The 19,148-nt window shown below is 42.7% G+C and overlaps 1 protein-coding gene and 1 non-coding gene across 5 annotated transcripts; one reads left to right on the forward strand and one right to left on the reverse strand.

The window, feature by feature from the left end:
• Positions 1–566: 566 nt before the first annotated feature.
• POLE4 (DNA polymerase epsilon 4, accessory subunit) lies at positions 567–10,578 on the reverse strand. Of its 4 annotated transcripts, none has more exons than XR_005718267.1 (4): positions 10,160–10,248; positions 9,629–9,713; positions 8,804–8,845; positions 567–870 (listed from the first exon to the last, which is right to left on the reverse strand). XR_005718267.1 is itself a non-coding variant. In XM_040223838.1 (4 exons), the coding sequence occupies exons 1-4, from the start codon at positions 10,525–10,527 to the stop codon at positions 857–859; spliced, it is 351 nt and encodes a 116-aa protein (XP_040079772.1). In that variant the 5' UTR covers positions 10,528–10,578; the 3' UTR covers positions 567–856. The 4 variants fall into 4 exon arrangements, 1 of the variants encoding a protein (XP_040079772.1); XR_005718266.1 differs by having other exon boundaries at positions 10,128–10,246; XR_005718268.1 differs by having other exon boundaries at positions 9,982–10,221.
• On the forward strand, positions 7,254–7,359 carry LOC120852395. Its single transcript, XR_005718567.1, has one exon. It is a non-coding gene; the product is annotated as a U6 spliceosomal RNA (small nuclear RNA).
• Positions 10,579–19,148: the final 8,570 nt, after the last annotated feature.

A 19,148-nucleotide genomic window follows, 5' to 3' on the forward strand; every position in this document is an offset into this window, starting at 1 on the left:
AACAGTTGTATGTATCTGTGAATAAACTAAAATCTACTTAAATGTACACTTTAAATGGGTAAATTGTATGGTGGTTGTTTAGTCACTAAGTCGTGTTCGACTCTTTTGCAACTCTATGGACTATAGCCTGCATCTGGTGGCTCAATGATGGTAACGAACGAACCTGCCAATTCAGGAGACAAGTTCAATCCCTGGGTCAGGAAGATCCCCTGGAGAAGGAAATGGCAACCCACTCCGGTATTCTTGCCTGGGAAATCCCATGGACAGAGGAGCCTGGTGGGCTAGAGTTGGACATGCCTTAGCAACTAAACGACAACAAAAGCTATTAAAATATTTTAATTGATTTTATATCTAGGATCACATTTATTGACCTCTGAAGACCTTAAGTGACATCCTGTAAATTCTGAAGCCACATTTTGCTGATGTCCTAAAAAAAAATTAACAAATAAATGAAAGACTGAGGTTTACAACAGCTATCAGGAAAGATCAGAAAGATCTGTGGCTAGGCATGATGGCTCTCCAATCATGAGGCAAGAATACAGACAAGATTATAAAACACATAAGGCTAAAGTTGAACAGAAACCTTTATTTGGTCCTTATCATTTATTAACCAACCTACACAAACCATTTTCTATATTTCTACCACAAGCAGCTGCATCCAGGCCAGAAATGGAAGACCCAAGTGGTGGAAGACCTTGTAGATTAAAGCTAACAGGCTTGTTCAGGCTTAGGTGAACATAGAACAGAAAAAATGTGTAAGTTCAACATGTCAAAGACTCTTCTTCAAAGCTGAGGCCTGCAAAGGGTCGAGCTGAAGGATGCAGGTCCAGGCTCACAAAACTGCCCAGCTCAGCAATCAATCCAAAGTACCTAAAAACACAAAGAGCAATGTTTAAAGCAAGGTGCTTCAAGAACTGGATGAATGCAGCAAAATGGGCCAAATGAAAGATGCTTTGATACTAGCAGTTCTTCCAAGACCAAAATATTAATTTTGAGAAATATCCATCGAAAAGATCCTTGGGAAAAAAACATGCCATTATGAGGGTGGGCAGTTGAGTCTAGACAATTCAAATTAGTGGTGGGAAAAGGGCTAAGAAGTTGTGTTACTTAATGAGCATCTGTGGTGACTACACAAGGGATGAGTGATACAAAATAAGTAAGTTCTCTAAGTAGAGTTTATAATCTTTTGAAAAAGATGATAAACAAAATCAGCAGGTTCTCTTCTAAAGAACTAAATGAATTATCTGAGGAACTAGTGTAGCTTCTGAATATTCTAGCTTCCCACAGTCAAGCTTTCTGCAATTCTCTGGAGGGCCCCAACATAACATCTGATTCCACCTCTACCCACACTAATATAAAATTTCAAGGCAAAAACCACCCTCCATACAGATACATACACAAGTTCCAAAGAGCCTTCTTAGTTCCACATTCTAAAAGAGAATAAAAATTACAAGGCATTTGAAGAATGCCTATATAGTAAAAGGAAAGTAAAAAGAATAACTTGGGGAAAGAACATGTAAGGAAACAACAAAACAGAGAATATCTCAAATTTTTTAATAGCCTCTGTTTTTGATAATGGCAAGTTCCTGCTGAGATCAAACTGATACAGCTGACTTAAAATATTTTTAAAAAGAAAATCCTTCAGGCATTAAACAGGCCTCATGAAAAGGCAAATCCAAAACCTAGAGAAGGCAAGAACACAAAGAAATCCTAGCCTCCAAAACTGCTCTGACCTCAGGGGAATCTGCCAACCCAAAAGAGAGCCGAGAAACTGTGTTGTGATTTGACAAAGGCAATGAGAGTCAAATATGAGAATGTGCCTAAGTGGAAAGGTTTGATAATCGCCCCCTCTTTAAAAGCTGGATTCCCAAAAGGCTACACTCTGAGAGTAAGGCTGAACTAGAATTAAATCAATCCCCTCACAGACCTGACATCACAGATTGTATCAACACAGTGATCAAGAAATCCTCAAGTCCTGGATTCAAGAAAAAGGTCCTGCACCAATACCTGCCTCTAGCTGCCTTGCAGAAACAAATAAAATCTTTGGAGAAAGGTCTCATTATAAAGGCCTCAAGTGATCATGCAGCAAATAACTTTTTCAAATACCATGACCAAATATACCAAGATAACTAGGCATATAGGGGAAAAAGACCACGACTCAGAACCAACAGAAACAATAAGACCAGAAAAGTAAGCAAACCAGCCTTAAGGGCTTTGAGTATCAGATTGGACATAGACTATAAACACGGACAAGGCAGTGGCACCCCACTCCAGTGCTCTTGCCTGGAAAGTCCCACAGACGAGGAGCCTGGTGGGCTGCAGTCCATGGGGTCGCACAGAGTCGGACACGACTGAGTGACTTCACTTTCACTTTTCACTTCCATGCACTGGAGAAGGAAATGGCAACCCACTCATGTTCTCCCCTGGAGAATCCCAGGGACAGGGGAGCCTGGTGGGCTGCTGTCTATGGGGTCGCATAGAGTCGGACACGACTGAAGCGACTTAGAAGCAGCAGCAACTATAAACTAGTGTACATCCTGTGGGTAAGGAAATGAAAGACAAGCTTCAAAACATCGGCAGCAAATACAAGCAAAAAATGACAAAAGAGATTTGCAAAGTAATAAAACGGAATTCACAAACACTAAAAACTACAAAAATAAGAAGTGAAAATAATAACTCAAGAGAAAACATTTAAAGAAGACAAGACCACTGAAGAGAGAATTATAAACTGTAAAGTCAGGAAAATTACACAGAATACATCATGGAGAGGCAAAATTATGGTTAACTTTTAGCATATGCTTAATGCAAATCCCAGAGAGAAAGCAGAAAGAACAAGAGAAAAGAGAGAGGAAGAGACTTCTCCAGGAGAGGAAGACCTCAACCCATAGATTTAAAAAGTGGTGTTCTTCGGAAGGAATGATGCTGAAGCTGAAACTCCAGTACTTTGGCCACCTCATGCAAAGAGCTGACTCATTGGAAAAGACTCTGATGCTGGGAGGGATTACGGGCAGGAGAAGGGGATGACAGAGGATGAGATGGCTGGATGGCATCACCGACTTGATGGACGTGAGTCTGAGTGAACTCCGGGAGTTGGTGATGGACAGGGAGGCCTGGCGTGCTGTGATTCAAAGGGTCGCAAAGAGTCGGACACGACTGAGCGACTGAACTGAACTGAACTGAAGCAAACTTAGGAAATTACTCCTGGATACTTTGGAGTGAAACTACAGAAAAATCAAAGACAGAGAAAATCTTCAAAACCAGAAAAAGGGGGCAAATTAGCTTCAAAAGAAGCAACAGAGGCCCCAAAAGAGAAGAATGATCACTTCAATGTGCTAAAACAAATAAAGTTTCACCTAGAATTCTATATTCAGCAAAACATCTTTCAATAAAGAAAGTAAATCAGTGAGCCAGAGCAGGTAGGAAAAAAAAAAAACAAAAACTTTTAAAAAGGTACTTTTAGACCCCCCAAAATACAAAAACAAAAAAACAAAAGCAGAGTTTGCTACCACCAGACCCTTTATGATTTATTTCGGAAAGAAAATGACCACAAATGGAGAAGAAATATAACGAGCAAAGACAGTATAAATATATGGATAAATTCATGTATCACTGCCTGTATAACACAGAAATAATAATGCCTTATGTGAAGTGACAAAGACAAAATGGGTGATAGTAACAGCATGAGTGTGGGATGTGGGCCTGGTACACTGAGCTAATAGATTCTAAGATCCTATTTAGGATAAAGGGAAAAGTATTAACATTAGGCTCTGATAAATTAAGGATGTATGTAGTAACTGGTAGGATAAAAAAAAAGAGATTATAACTCCCAAAATAATAGAGAGAATGCTAAATAAATTATACTTAAAAGGCAAAAAACAGAAAAAACAGAAAATAAGGACAAATAGCACAAAATAAGATGGTACATTTAACCCATATATATCATTAATTACATTAAATGCTCCACTTAAAGACAAAGACTATAAGCCTGAGGGTTTTTTTAAACAATTCACATCATACACACCAAAAATACATCCGCATGTAGAGAAATTCTCCCTGAAAGCTAACTGGAGATTGGCAGAAAACTCCTGTATAATCAAAGCTGTAAGAAAGATCCCTACAGAGTTAGGAAGGGAAGGGAAGAGGTCAGGTCAGGACCTATACCCCAGGTGTAGATATAGAATATAAGGCAGATCAACGATTTGGAGCTTCTCCCTGGGTACTGAGCAGTTTGAATCACAAGGGCACCCCAACTCTGGGGCCTAACACAGGGAAGATGAGTCCTTCTTAGCTGGTCTGAAATCTATGGGGACTGACAACGTGGTTGTAAAAAACCTAGACTCCACTCACGACGAATGTACACACACACTTGCTTACTCCCAAAATGAGGCAGAAGCAGCAGACTGGAGCCGTGACTACCCAGTGCATGCCCCAGCCCACGCCAAGCGCCTCCCCCCGCCCTACCTGCTCCAGAGTGCAGCTCCACGCTAGGGCAAAGGCTGCCACAGCTGAGCAAAACACTCGGCCATGAGGGACAAAGCCAGCTTGGATCTGGTGGGGCATCTGGGAACAAGGGAGCCCATCACTGGTCACAGGGTGGCAAATCAGGAGTGCTGTGGAGTTCCGACTGGTGCTGGGATCACCCCTGCATGCACCCCAGTCCATGTCAAGCCCCTACTCTGGTCCTCTCACCCCACAGGACAGCTCTCCACTAGGGCAAAGGCTGTCACTGCTGAGGAGCGCGCACAACGCGGAGGACAGGGCAGGCTCAAGCCTAGCACAGCATCCAAACAAGGAAAGGGCACCCATTTCTAGCGTTCACAGCAGCAGGAGCTCACAAGCAGCCTATAGCTCCGCCTGATGCCAGGACCACCCAACCACAGGCCCCCGCCTCCGCTAGGTGCCCAATTTAGCCCTTCTGGTTCTAGCACTGCACTCCTTTGGAGCAACAGTGCTGATGCCTGGAGGAAGAAAGAACACACACTCAACATGAACAGAACCAAGCTGGACCTTCCTCTAAGGGCTTCTGCTCCAGCAGTTTGGAACCTGACATCACTCATGATAGGGCGGTGCTGGCAACTGATGAGTGAAGAAGACCCAGGTCACACCTCTCTTTGGCTCTGGCCCCTCCATGTCCAGCCCCACCTTCTACTAAGGTGACAGCTGCCAGCACACTGAGCAAAGATGTGACTCGTGTTCACTTAAAATCCAACTCTCCCATCCAAGTCACTGAGCACACAGACTACAGAGATGCTCCCAAATAAGCACCCCCCTTCAGACCAGGATGGGTAACTATTTCACCTAATTTCACAGAGACAGAGAAATCTTAAGCAAAATGAAAAGAGAGGAATTTCTTTAAAAATGAAAGAACAAGGAAAAAAACCCTGAAAGAACAACTAATGAAACAAAAATAAATAATTTACCAGATAAAGAGTTCAAAGCATTAGTAGTAAGAACGCTAACTGAACTAGGGAAAAGAATAGATGAACCATGAAAATTTTAACAAGGATACATTTTTACTAACAGACAACATTCCAAGACTGAATGAGGAAGGAAAAATAATCTGAATAGCTGGACCACCAGTAGAAAAACTAAACCAGTAATCAAAAAATATGCAGCAAACAAAAGTCCAGGACCAGACAGCTTCAGAGAAATTCTACCAAACATACAGCAAGAGCTTAATACCTATCCTTCTCAAACTATTCCAAAACCTGCAGAAGGAAACACTCCCGAATTCATTCTACAGTAAGACCACCATTATTACCCTGATACCAAAATGAGACAAACTAAAAAAAAAAAATATTACAGCCCAATACCACTGATGAATATCAACACAAATACTCTCAAAAAATATTAGCAAACCAAATCCAACAACATATTAAAAAGAATCATATGCCATGATCAAGTGGACTTTATTCCAGGATATGAGGACAGTTCAATATTCACATTAACAAAAGAAAAGATTAAAAACCACATTATCATTTTAATAGATGCAGGAAACGCATTTAACAAAATCCAACACTCTTTTATGATAAAAAGTCCCACCAATGTCGTTCCTACCAAACTTGCAAAAATAAAACTCCGATAATACCAAGTATTGGTGAGAATGGGGAGCAATGGGAACTGTCATACACTCCTGGTAGAAATGTGAATTAGGTATATAGGATGTTTGACAGAATCCACAAAAGAAAAAGATACATATTCTATGCTATATTCTTTCATAAGGGAAGGTTCTTAGAAAAGAATACATACACACACATAAACATATTTGCATAAAATATCCAGAAGATTACAAAAGAGATAAAAAACAGTGGCCTGAAAGGAGGGGACCTATTTAAGAGATTAAAGGACAAGAGAGGTTAAAGGAAGACTGTTCTTAATACTATTTTTCAACTTCTAAACTCAACCTATTAAGCATGGAAGATTTAATTATGATAAGGAGGTATGTTTTCAGCCTTGACACAAAGTTAGAGCTAGAAGTGAGCTAATAATGGGAAAGGAAGGAATAAATGCACTAACAGTCCTACCTTACAAAGTGAGTTGTCAACAAAAAAATACATATTTTACTATGTTACATAAACTGTAAAGGTAACAGAGGAACTAAAAATAATGATAAAACTGCAAAAACAAAAAAGAGGGAAAGGATTGATGGGGTAGTATAGGTTTACCAAAACTTCATCATCGCTGGAAGTGAAAAGACAACATCTAGAGTTGATAAACCAACAACAAAGCATACTATTCAAAAAGATAAGACACCATCTGAAAAGCTAAACACAGAAATAATGACAAGATGAGGGGCAGCAGCTACACTGCATTGTAAGTCATAAGGTAACTATCTGACTTTTAATCATGAATATATACTGACTCGATTAAAAAAAAAAATTCCACTTAGAACATACACATCTAAGGACTTAAGAACATTCACTTTACCAAGTGCAAAATAACATAATACTGACTAAATCCTAGGGGGCTAAAATGACCAGCCAAAGGGATTCAATTACTGAGATTACTGAATCCAAAGATGAAAATGAACACATCCACCACTTATTATATGGCCATTTATTAAAAATCCAAGCCAAGCATTATGCACCGTATAGGCTAAAGTGGAAAACTTCCTAAGTTTTCTACACTCCTATTCCTAGTACCCTCCAGTTTATCATCCTGGCACCACAGGTTGGTACTCTTATGTCTTTAAGGCAGAAACTTAAATAAATTGCTCATCTCTTTGAAAAGATGGTAATTAAAAATAAACAGAAGTGCTCACTTCAGCAGCACATTTACTAAAATTTAACAATACAAGGAAGATTAGCGTGGCCCCTGAGCAAGGACAACACACAAATTCATGAAGCGTTCCATATTTAAAAATAAAAACAAACAGCTAGTTAGGCTCCAAACATTTTTGACTGAGGAACTGACAGGATGTCAATCACAAGCAGGTGCCCACCTTAGGTAGACAGCCAACAAGTTATTTTTTAGATGAGTATGCAGAAAAGAGGCTTAAAAAAAGATCTACAAATTAAGAGAATACTCAATAATCTAGGCTTAAAGCTAGCCACAGGAATGTATCTTAAAAGACATTTAAAATAATATATCCATACATTCAAAGCTACAGTTTTTGCAGTAGTCATGTACAGATGAGAGAGTTGGGCCATAAAGAAGGCTGAATACCAATGAATTGATGCCTTCAAATTGTGGTGCTGGAGAAGACCCTTGAGAGTCCCTTGGACGGCAAGGAGATCAAACCAGTCAATCTTAAAGAAAATCAACTATGAATACTCATTGGAAGCACTAATGCTGAAACTCCAACATTCTGGCCATCTGAAGTGAAGAGCCAACTCACTGGAAAAGATCCTGAGGCTAGAAAGATTGAAGGCAACAGGAGAAGGGGGCGACAGAGGATGAGATGGTTAGATAGCATCACCAATTCAATGGACATGAATTCGAGCAAACTCCAGAAGTGGAGGACAGAGGAGCCTGACATGCTATAGTACGTGAGGTCGCAAAGAGCTAGACATGACTCGGTGACTGAGTAATGACAACCACCAAAAGGGCCAGGGACTAGGCTGATTACAGTTGCAGAACAAAGGGGTGTAAAAAAAAACTGAAATAATTCAAAAAAAGATTTCTGAAAGTGATAAGGCTTCAGGGAGGTAGAGAGAACATCCTGGTATGGTAAAGGTGAGAATGAACTGAAGGTACACAGCTTTCACAAAGCTTTTCAATCAGAATACATGCAGGAAATAGAAAGCTGATCAAATTTAGGAATTAAGTAAGAGTGAGAGCGCTAAGAAAAGTTAGCTAAAATAAGGAATTTCAAATATTTTCCATGAGATTTAGTCAGAAAACAGGAGTTAACCTGAAATTCCTAAGGAAAAAATAACACAGGCCAGAACAGTATCTCACAGCAACAAAATAATTACACAGATTGCTGAAGAAGATACAAGAACAAGAAACAACCCTTTAAATGTTGGCAATCACTTCTGATCTCCAGCATTATGATGAGGGGTAAGATTTATATCTAAGAAGGGCAAAGTAAGACTCAAACTTCTGAATCTACCTAACTCCACTGGGTTCTTCACAGTCCCTCCCATTTTCTATGGTGAAGCAGTTTTCAGGAGGAAGTCCTAATTATTCAAGGGCATTTGAATTAGAATTTGTTTTTCCTATCTTAAATAGGAAACAGGGAGAAAAATTATTTCTACATGAAGAAAGAAGAACCAGGCCATTCGTTTTATAAGACTTTGAACTCAGATCATTAGCACAGGAAAGACAGATGGAAATGATTCCCTACTGATAGAGAACTCACCTTCCAGAAAAGCAAATTCATCCACAGCTTCTATTGCATTATCTGAAACACAGAGTAAAGGGACATCTGACTAACTTCAGTCATTTGGGCATCAATCTCTTACAAAAGCACAACCCACATAGCGACCGGCATGAGGCTTTATGCAATGAGGGAATTCATAAAATTTGCCCCTTGCTATCTTGAAATACGAATCTACTCCACCATCAAATCCTACACATCAGCTATCTCTCTACAAGAGTAAGAAAAGGGACTTCCCTGGCCGTCCAGTGGTTAATTAAGACTCTGGGCCCCAATGCAAGGGGCAAGGGTTTGACCAGTCAGGGAACTAAAATTTTTAAAAAAGAGAGTAAGAAAATAAGAAAAGCCAGGGTAATTACTGTTTATGGAAGAAAATATCTCTGCTCTGAAAGTTATCAGAGAAGAGTTTGGCTATGAAGCAGGGCAAGTGAGATTATGGTATATGAGTTTACACATGTGCTAGTGTTACTAGCTACAAGGCGGAGTAAAAAATCGAACATCTACGTGAAAAAAAAGTCATGCCTGGTACGACCTGGCTGAAGGTATAAAGGGATCTAGTCAGCTTTGGCAATGCCTAGACTCCTTTGGTTCTCTGTCTCAGCACCTCTCCAGCCACCCAAAGCATACAGATTAGAAAAGCATTTCTGGCACTGTGGCAGCCCAACAGAAAACATCACAGGATGGGACTTGGGGCACCTCTCATCCTATAGTGATGCCATCTCGACTGGCATAAGGGAAAGCCTCGACGGGGCCAGCCCAGGCCTCCCTGTCTGCCTCCAGATCCAAGATACCACAGTGACACTCTACCCAAATCTCTCCTCTGAAGAGTTTTCCTCTTCCCTTGTTGAGCACAACAGTAGGCATCTTTTGCAATGGTTTCCACAAACAGTTCCTGTGAACAAAATAAGCAGGAAAAAAACTGAAAAAGTTATAATAAACGAAAAATTGAAAACAAAACAAAAAAAACTGTATCCATGAGTTCTAGTACAATTCGTGTGCGTGCTTCTTTGGTGGGGGTGGGGGCGGGGGTGAAAGGGAGGTTCTCAGGGAAGCTGAAGGTTTTCCTGGACTCGATGAAGGTCTATTCCCCTCCCCGCTCCCGCAATTGCTCAGGATGCATCCGCCCCTCCCTCACTTGTAGATCCACCCCACTCACTCACTTGAGACTCCTCAAGTTCTGTTAAACTAGAGATGCAAGTTATAAAGTCGCGTCCAGGCCCTCTTGAAGAGGTAGGTGTGTTAGCAAACCAGTATAACTACTGTATCTACATGGGATCCTTTTTCTGTCTTCTCTTCCTATATTCACCACCTCAGAATCCGCCCTAGCTCTGTTCTCACCTCCCGGGCTTCAGAACTCCCCGCCCTACGCTCCCGATGCTCCCCAAACCAGGACCAAAGGATCGCTAAGCCCCGCCCTTCGGAGAAGCCCCGAGCCCCGCCCGCCGCCACGCACCGTGCACCCCCCCCATCCCCGCCCCATTGTGCCCAAGCCGCACCGCGGCGCGTGCCAGAATGAAGATGGCTTCCTGTCCCGCGAGAGTCACGTCGGGGTCCGCCTTCACCAAGGCCTTCACTCGCGCCAGAGGCAGCCTCGAGAGACGAGCTCCGGGCGCACTCGTCAGGGCTGGGGGCTGCGGAGTGGCTGCGTCCCCACCGGTGCCCTCCTCCTCCCGGGAAGCCCCGCTTCCAGGCGCCACCGCCGCCATCCCGGCCCTGAGCGTCCTGCGCGCGGCCGCCAACTGTGTGCGCGCAGGCGGCGCCGGCCCCTTTCCCGCGCGCGCTGGAAGCCACGCCCTCTATGGGCGTGTGACTCCGCCCCTCACGCGGCCCAGCATTGCAGCGAGTTCTTCTAGGTACCTGTCGAGTCTTAAGCACAACTCACATCTTCTGGGGTCTGTGACTCTCTTTTACTGTGCCTGATGACTCTCACGCGCCATCTTGCCTCCTCTGAGAAACTTGATTGTAAAAGGAAATACAGCAGTAATAGAAATATATAGGAGAAACTTGAACAAATTTATATGCTACTGGAGGAGACCAAAATAGAAGCAATAAAAATGTGGGAGGGAAAAGTGATGAACAATATTTTAACAATTCTTCCCACTTTCTGTGATAAAACCTCATCTGTAACAGAGTCCAATTAGGACAAAGAAATCACACAGAATTTGAACAGTAAAGTTTAAAAATTCGTAATTATAATAGGGGATTGACTATTAAGGTGCAAAGAGAACTGTAAAGAACAGAGGAATTAATTACATGTATGCTCCCAAGCTGAGGTAGAAAACCCAAGGATGAAATGAACACGAAAGAGCACCCCATCCCACCAGAGCTGCGATCAAGGTCTTGTTGCGGAGGACGCAACCATGGCTCTCTGAGCCGCAAAGTCACTAAGTGCCCTGTGTGTGGCTAGACTCATGGGCAATTCACCTTCTAGGGTGCTTCGGAAACATGCCTAAGGAGAGGTGCTGCACACTGCTGGCCACTCTGCACTACAAAAACGTGTTCTCAAAAAAGCACACTGGGACCAAGAAATATCCCCTTTTGTCCTCCAATGTACGCTACTGATATAGCATAAAATCATAATCACGTGGCTGAGAGAAACCTTCTGATCTTGCCAGCAAGCAATGAAGGTGGATCTGGTACCAAGAAGCAATCGGTTGATAATGGCACACCAGTTCAATCACTCGGTCGTGTCCGACTCTTGGTGACCCCATATACTGCAGCACGCCAGGCCTCCCTGTCCATCACCAACTCCCAGAGCCTGCTCAAACTCATGTCCATCGAGTCAGTGATGCCATCCAACCATCTGATCCTCTGTCCTCCCCTTCTCCTCCTGCCTTCAGTCGTTCCAAGCAGCAGGGTCTTTTCCTGTGAGTCACTTCTTTGCATCAGGTGCCAAAGTATTGGAGCTTCATTTTCAGCATCAGTCCCTCCAATGAATATTCAGGACTGATTTCCTTCAGAATGGACTGGTTGGATCTCCTCGCAGTCCAAGGGACTCTCAAGAGTCTTCTCCAACACCACAGCTTAAAAGCATCAATTCTTGGGCGCTCAGTCTTCTTTATGATCCAGTTCTCACATCTGTATATGACACACCAACTTGAGTTAAATCAAATCTTATGTCTAGTCTGCACTGACACAGACATGCAGCTGTGTGCAGATCGAGAGAACAACAAGAACATCAACAACAAAAACCAAACTGACTGGTCTTACAAGTCTTATGGTCAGTCTCAAGTGAAAGTCAGAGCAGCCAGCAATCCCACCATATTCTGCTCACTTGCCTACGCACCAGATGAGTATTTGACACCTTCTCTTTACTTCTCAAACATATCACCCCTTATTAATCCCTTGGCTCTCTCTGCTGATGACCTCTGTTGCTATTTCACAGAGAAAATAGAAGCACTGAGGTTGGAGCTTCTGCCCACTCTCATCACCACACCTACTCACCAAACAGTACCTACAGCCAGGTACTCTGCCGTCCCAGCTGCTACTAGACTGAAATGTCAGTGCTTATCTCCAAGGCCATTCCCTCCACCTTTGTCCATCAGATTTCCAACCCTTCTTGCTTTCCCAAGGAAGTCACTGTGGCATCTCTTCTCTCTCTTCCTCTCACTCTCTCTTTCTTTCTCACTCCTACAACATCTCCTTTTCCTCCTTCTGCTGAACCGTTCCTGTTAGTAAATGTGTGCTTTGCAGCCAAAGATGGAGAAGCTCTATACAGTAAAAAACAAGACCAGGAGCTGACTGTGGCTCAGATCATGAACTGCTTATTACCAAATTCAGACTTAAATTGAAGAAAGTAGGGAAAACCACTAGACCATTCAGTTATAACCTAAATCAAATCCCTTATGATTATACAGTGGAAGTGAGAAATAGATTAAGGGCCTAGATCTGATAGATAGAGTGCCTGATGAACTATGGAATGAGGTTCGTGACATTGTACAGTAGACAGGGATCAAGACCATCCCCATGGAAAAGAAATGCAAAAAAGCAAAATGGCTGTCTGGGGAGGCCTTACAAATAGCTGTGAAAACAAGAGAGGTGAAAAGCAAAGGAGAAAAGGAAAGATATAAGCATCTGAATGCAGAGTTCCAAAGAATAGCAAGAAGAGATAAGAAAGCCTTCCTCAGCGAAAATGCAAAGAAATAGAGGAAAAGAACAGAATGGGAAAGACTAGAGATCTCTTCAAGAAAATTAGAGATACCAAGGGAACATTTCATGCAAAGTGGGCTCGATAAAGGACAGAAATGATATGGACCTAACAGAAGCAGAAGATATTAAGAAGAGGTGGCAAGAATACACAGAAGAACTGTACAAAAAATATCTTCACAACCCAGATAATCACAATGGTGTGATCACTCACCTAGAGCCAGACATCCTGGAATGTGAAGTCAAGTGGGCCTTAGAAAGCATCACTACGAACAAAGCTAGTGGAGGTGATGGAATTCCAGTTGAGCTGTTTCCAATCCTAAAAGATGATGCTGTGAAAGTGCTGCACTCAATATGCCAGTAAATTTGGAAACCTCAGCAGTGGCCACAGGACTGGAAAAGGTCAGTGTTCATTCCAATCCCAAAGAAAGGCAATGCCAAAGAATGCTCAAACTACCGCACAATTGCACTCATCTCACAGGCTAGTAAAGTAATGCTCAGAATTCTCCAAGCCAGGCTTCAACAATATGTGAACTGTGAACTTCCTGATGTTCAAGCTGGTTTTAGAAAAGGCAGAGGAACCAGAGATCAAATTGCCAACATCCGCTGGATCATGGAAAAAGCAAGAGAGTTCCAGAAAAATATCTATTTCTGCTTTATTACTATGCCAAAGCCTTTGACTGTGTGGATTACAATAAACTGTGGAAAATTCATCAAGAGATGGGAATACCAGACCACCTGACCTGCCTCTTGAGAAATCTGTATGCAGGTCAGGAAGCAACAGTTATAACTGGACATGGAACAACAGACTGGTTCCAAATAGGAAAAGGGGTACGTCAAGGCTGTATATTGTCACCCTGCTTATTTAACTTCTATGAAGAGTACATCATGAGAAACGCTGGACTGAAAGAAACACAAGCTGGAATCAAGATTGTCGGGAGAAATATCAATAACCTCAGATATGCAGATGACAACACCCTTATGGCAGAAAGTGAAGAGGAGCTAAAAAGCCTCTTGATGAAAGTGAAAGAGGAGAGTGAAAAAGTTGGCTTCAAGCTCAACATTCAGAAAACGAAGATCATGGCATCCGGTCCCATCACTTCATGGGAAATAGATGGGGAAACAGTGGAAACAGTGTCAGGCTTTGTTTTTTGGGGCTCCAAAATCACTGCAGATGGTGACTGCAGCCAGGAAATTAAAAGACGCTTACTCCTGGGAAGAAAAGTTATGACCAAACTAGATAGTATATTCAAAAGCAGAGACATTACTTTGCCGACTAGGCTAGGTTTTCCCACTGGTCATGTATGGATGTGAGAGTTGGACTGTGAAGAAGGCTGAGCACCAAAGAATTGATGCTTTTGAACTGTGGTGTTGGAGAAGACTTTTGAGAGTCCCTTGGACTGCAAGGAGACCCAACCAGTCCATTCTGAAGGAGATCAGTCCTGGGATTTCTTTGGAAGGAATGATGCTGAAGCTGAAACTCCAGTACTTTGTCCACCTCATGTGAAGTGTTGACTCATTGGAAAAGACTCTGATGCTGGGAGGGATTGGGGGCAGGAGGAGAAGGGGACGACCGAGGATGAGATGGCTGGATGGCATCACTGACTCGATGGACATGAGTCTGAGTGAACTCCGGGAGTTGGAGATGGACACGGAGGCCTGGCGTGCTGCAATTCATGGGGTCACAAAGAATCGGACACGACTGAGCAACTAAAGTGAACTGAACTGAAGTCACTTCAGTCATGTTCAACTCTTTGTGACCCTATGGACTGTAGCCCACCAGACTCCTCTGTGCATGGGATTCTCCAGGCAAGAATACTGGAGTGAGTTGCCATGTCCTCCTCCAGGGGACCTTCCCAACCCAGGGATCAAACCCGTGTCTCATGTCTCCTGCATTGGCAGGCAGGCCGGCAGGTTCTTTACCGCTAGCACAACCTGGAAAGCCCTCCTATTAGCATACACCTTTACTAAAATATTTGCTCTTGATCCACACACCCCCTCCAACTTCTGCCTCATTTCTTTGCTCTTATTTGAAAACAAAACAAAACAACTTTTGCAAACTTACTTATATTCATTTTCTCCAATTTCTCTTTTTTTGCTCCCTCTTGCACTTACTCCAGTGAAGTATTTAATACCACCATCCACTGAGATTGCATTTTCAAGATCATCAATGACCAGGGCCACCCCTTGTGTACAGGAACTCGGAAAGATATTTTTTTCAGGGCTTTTGTCTATCTAAACAATTTGATCTTAAACTGTCTTTCAAAAGTTATGGACCCTTGTGAAGTGCTAGTATTTAAATCAGTGAAGATTTAGGATCATCAATAGAGGATTTGTTTGTTGTATTAACAATGCACATGAAGACTCTTCATAGAGTCCAAGTACCAATTATTCCTGTTGAGGTGCAAGGAAACATCTATTTATGCTGTCTAGGCTAATATTATAACTCTCGCAATGAGAAAAAAGCAGCAACACAATAGGAAAAACAATTGCTCAGAATGTCAGAGCTCTCTGAAACCTGTTTGTATTGAAACAATATGGCTTTGGGTTTGGGGTTTTTGTCCACTGTTTGTGCCTCTGCAGTCCTCTAACACCATTTATTTAATGCTGATTGCATCATGACTCATGACGCTGCAACATAGACTGTGGCACCTACGCATACTCTCTCAGAGAGTGTCTCTGTGCTTCATTGATGATGACCAAAAAATGCAAGCCTCTCCAAGCCTTACATACATGAAAGTATGAATGATAATCCAATTTCTGATTATATTAAATTTTCTGTTTGGAATTTTATAGTATTAACGTATAACAACACATCTTCAAATCGCCTTTTCTCTTGAATTCATTAGGCTATAATCACTGCATTTTTAGACTATGATCATTTTAGTGTTGTCTGCAGTCCTGCTTCCAAACACACAACCATCAAAAGGGAAGAGAGGTAAGGAGACATGAATGGAGCAAGAAAAATAGTCCCAGTAACACAAGAAATGTCCATTCCTTAGGCATAGTTGAAGACTGACCTGGGAAAGTATACTATCACCACATCATCTGGAGGCAAGAGAGGACATTAGTTGGAAAAGCCTGCTGTCATTGCAAAGCAATAGTCTTAAAAGCCCTCAGAGGAGTTATGCACAGTCACCCTGGAGGACTCGTGTGATGTGAAGCCTGAGGAGGGTGTGGGATGAAAGCTCCCAGTGGCAAGGGGGTATGCAGGGTAAAGGATGCCTGCCACTGTCCCATACCTTTGAGTATAAATCAGAGATGACACTACGGTTGGAACACAGATGGGTAAGAGCTGAGGTGTGCACACATATGCAGCTCAGGTCAAAATGCTGGCGCTGGATCATCAGTAGCCCAGTGCCCAGTGTCTGATGTGAGAGTCACCCGAAGTCAGTGTGTCGGTGCCATTCTGGTGACCCAGTCTCACACAAAATCACACCAGCCAGTAGGAGCGATCCAGCTGTCAGCCTGCCCTCCCAGACCAGGGCCCAGGCCACAAATCTTGGGGTTCCTCAAGGCAATAGGTCAAACCTACACGTGGAGTAAAGGTTGGGAGAATGCCCCCAGGGGCAGAAAACAAGGATAAGGCTCACACATGTCCCTGTCTAAAGACCAGGGCTGTCATCTGTGCCCAACCTCTGGGTCTACTGTGACTAAATGAGCCCTACTGGAAAGAGATCAGATAACCCCACTTATATTTTTTTCCATTTGTACTGTTGCCTAAGCTTCTCTCCAAGGATCCTTATTTTCATTCTAGACTTGATGTTACCTGTGTTCACTTTAAGGACAAGATACAAAATTCCTCATTGCCAAGAATTAATTTTTATAGTCTTTGGAGATACCCAACGAGTCATCAGGAAGTTTGTTTTTCCAGAGATGCGGTTGAGTCACAGAATATCCAATCTAGAAGGGATTTGAGATGTTCATAAAATCGTAGACATCCAGATATGAGAGAGCTCTAAGGTCGTTTAGATCAATTCTTTATTTCTGAATTCCCTCTTTCTAAACCTCCTCTCTTGGTTTCTATAACATCCAATACCCTAGCTTCCCAGCTCCTCTTTCTAGTCACTCTTTCTCAGTCTCCTTTGTATGTTACTTTGCCCAGGGCTAAACCCTCATACTATTTTTCTCACTCTAGATCCCTAAATGAGCTCATCCAGGCCCATGGCTTTAAATACTATCTATAGGCTAAAGATTCCCAAATTTATATTTCCAGCCCCACACTCTCCACTATGTTTCAGGCTTGTGTATCCAGCTATCATTGTTCCTTGCCACTAGAATATCTCTCAAACATCTCAAACTTGAAATGCTTAAAAATAGACTCTAGATTTTACCTTTCATACATATCAGTGAGTCCCCCGCTCCTAGCATTCCAAGCAAATGGTTCTGCTATCCATACAGATGCCAGAGCCTTAAACCCAAGAATCCTTTTTCTTACCTACCTTCTTTTCCTTCAGCCTCATGTCCACTCTATTGATAAATTCTTTCTATTTTGCTCACCTTTTTTCAAATGCCTCTAGTTCTTTTCGTCTCCAGTGCCAACATTCTTACCCAAGTCATCATCATCTCTCCTCTGGATCGTTCCAATAGTGTCCTAACTGGTTTTCCCTATTCTAACATTGGCTCAATCTATGCTCTGCTTAGCAACTGGAGGATTATTCCAAGGTGTGAATTTGAATCTTAAATCATTCAATGGCTCCCTTGTACTCAGAATAAATTTCAAACTCGTATAACTGCTTCGTATGGCTTGGTCACCTCTGACCTCATCTCATATACACCCTCTTGCTCACCATGCTCCAGCATTGCTATTCTTTCATTGCCTTGAACACACCAAGGTTTTCCCACCCTCAGGGCCTTCACATACTAAGACCTCTTCCAGGAATGCTCTCCTACTGATTTCTTCTTTAGGTGATGGTTTTAAACACATCTACAAATTCTTAGACTTTAATCTCTTAAAAAGTGGAATCCCACTTTCCCTCCTCTTGCTTCCAATGAATAAAATGCTGCAGAAGTAACTCTGTATAACTTGCTACAACTAGTTTGAAAAAGGTGATAAAGCTTCCAACTTCAGTCTCCCTCTTGGGAGGCTTGTCTTTGGAATCCAGCCATCATTCAAGCAGCCTCGTGGAGAGGCTACAGGAAGGTATTTTTGCTGACTGCCCCAGTTCCGGTCCCTGGCAACAGCCAACATCAATCATTAGACATGTAAATAAGGAAGACTTCAGATAAGTCCAGTCCCCATCCTCCAAGCTGCTCCAGTTGATGCTAGGTAGAGCAGAGACATGCTTTACCAACCCCCACCTAAATGACAGATTTGTAAGCAAAACAACTGCTACCATTGTTTTAAGCCACTAAGTTTTGAGGTGGTTTGTTGCATAGCAGTAGATGTCTGGAATAACAGCTGAGATGTCCCCTTCTCAGAACTGCCTTCCCTGACTGCCCTATTTAAGTGTCTACTGGTTCCATCCAGCACTAATACACGATTAATCATTATTATTAATGCCCAGCCTAGTGCTTGGTACACAGGAGGTGCTCAGGGAATATTTCTGGAACGAGCAATTAAATGAGTGAATCTTCTTGTCACATTTGAAGTTACCAGTCATTAATAAGATAGAAGCTTATTAATTATTTGCAGGGTGGTGACATCAAACATCCATCCAGACAGAGGAAAGGGGCTTTACAGAGCTGCTCTTCTGATGCTGCTGCGTGAGGAGCGTGGCGAGACTCAGGGATGGAAGTCACTGGGGCCTGGAAAAGTAGAGAGGGAGTCCCAAAGACACCAGCCCTGTTGGCAATGCAGCAGACTGTCTGCCTCATCTGTTATTGAGGAAGCAAGTGACTCCCTTTGTTATCTCATGCACATCTGTCTCAGAGGTGGGCATATTCCCAATTTGGGAAACAGAAGGCAGGTGGATTGAGGCAGGAGAATTTCAGGGAATCATTCTTACAAGAGATGCTGCTCTTTGGCCTAGGTGATCACGACAAACTTGCCAGATGATCGACTTTCAGGCTGGTTCCTGGGGGCCCTGTTCATGGCTTTCCACCCTGACTTGTGGTTTCCTTGGTGACAGGACAGCTGCTGGGCAGATGGCAGCTTTGGGGCCACCTGACTAGCTTCGAAGCTAACTGACTCTGGCAGTTTTGATTGAAATGAAAAGACTTAGGGTTCCTACTTGCTTTC

Source organism: Oryx dammah, unplaced genomic scaffold (assembly GCF_014754425.2).
Source record: "Oryx dammah isolate SB20612 unplaced genomic scaffold, SCBI_Odam_1.1 HiC_scaffold_25, whole genome shotgun sequence".
In the NCBI taxonomy this organism is placed as follows: Eukaryota; Metazoa; Chordata; class Mammalia; order Artiodactyla; family Bovidae; genus Oryx; species Oryx dammah.

Coding starts and splice junctions, on each gene's coding strand:
- POLE4 (XM_040223838.1), bottom strand. CDS start 10,527: ATGGCGGCGGTGGCGCCTGGAAGCGGGGCTTCCCGGGAGGAGGAGGGC. Junction 9,714..10,317: donor TCATTCTGGCACGCGCCGCG/GTGCGGCTTGGG, acceptor TTTTGTTCACAG/GAACTGTTTGTGGAAACCAT. Junction 8,846..9,628: donor TCTTCAGAGGAGAGATTTGG/GTAGAGTGTCAC, acceptor TCTGTGTTTCAG/ATAATGCAATAGAAGCTGTG.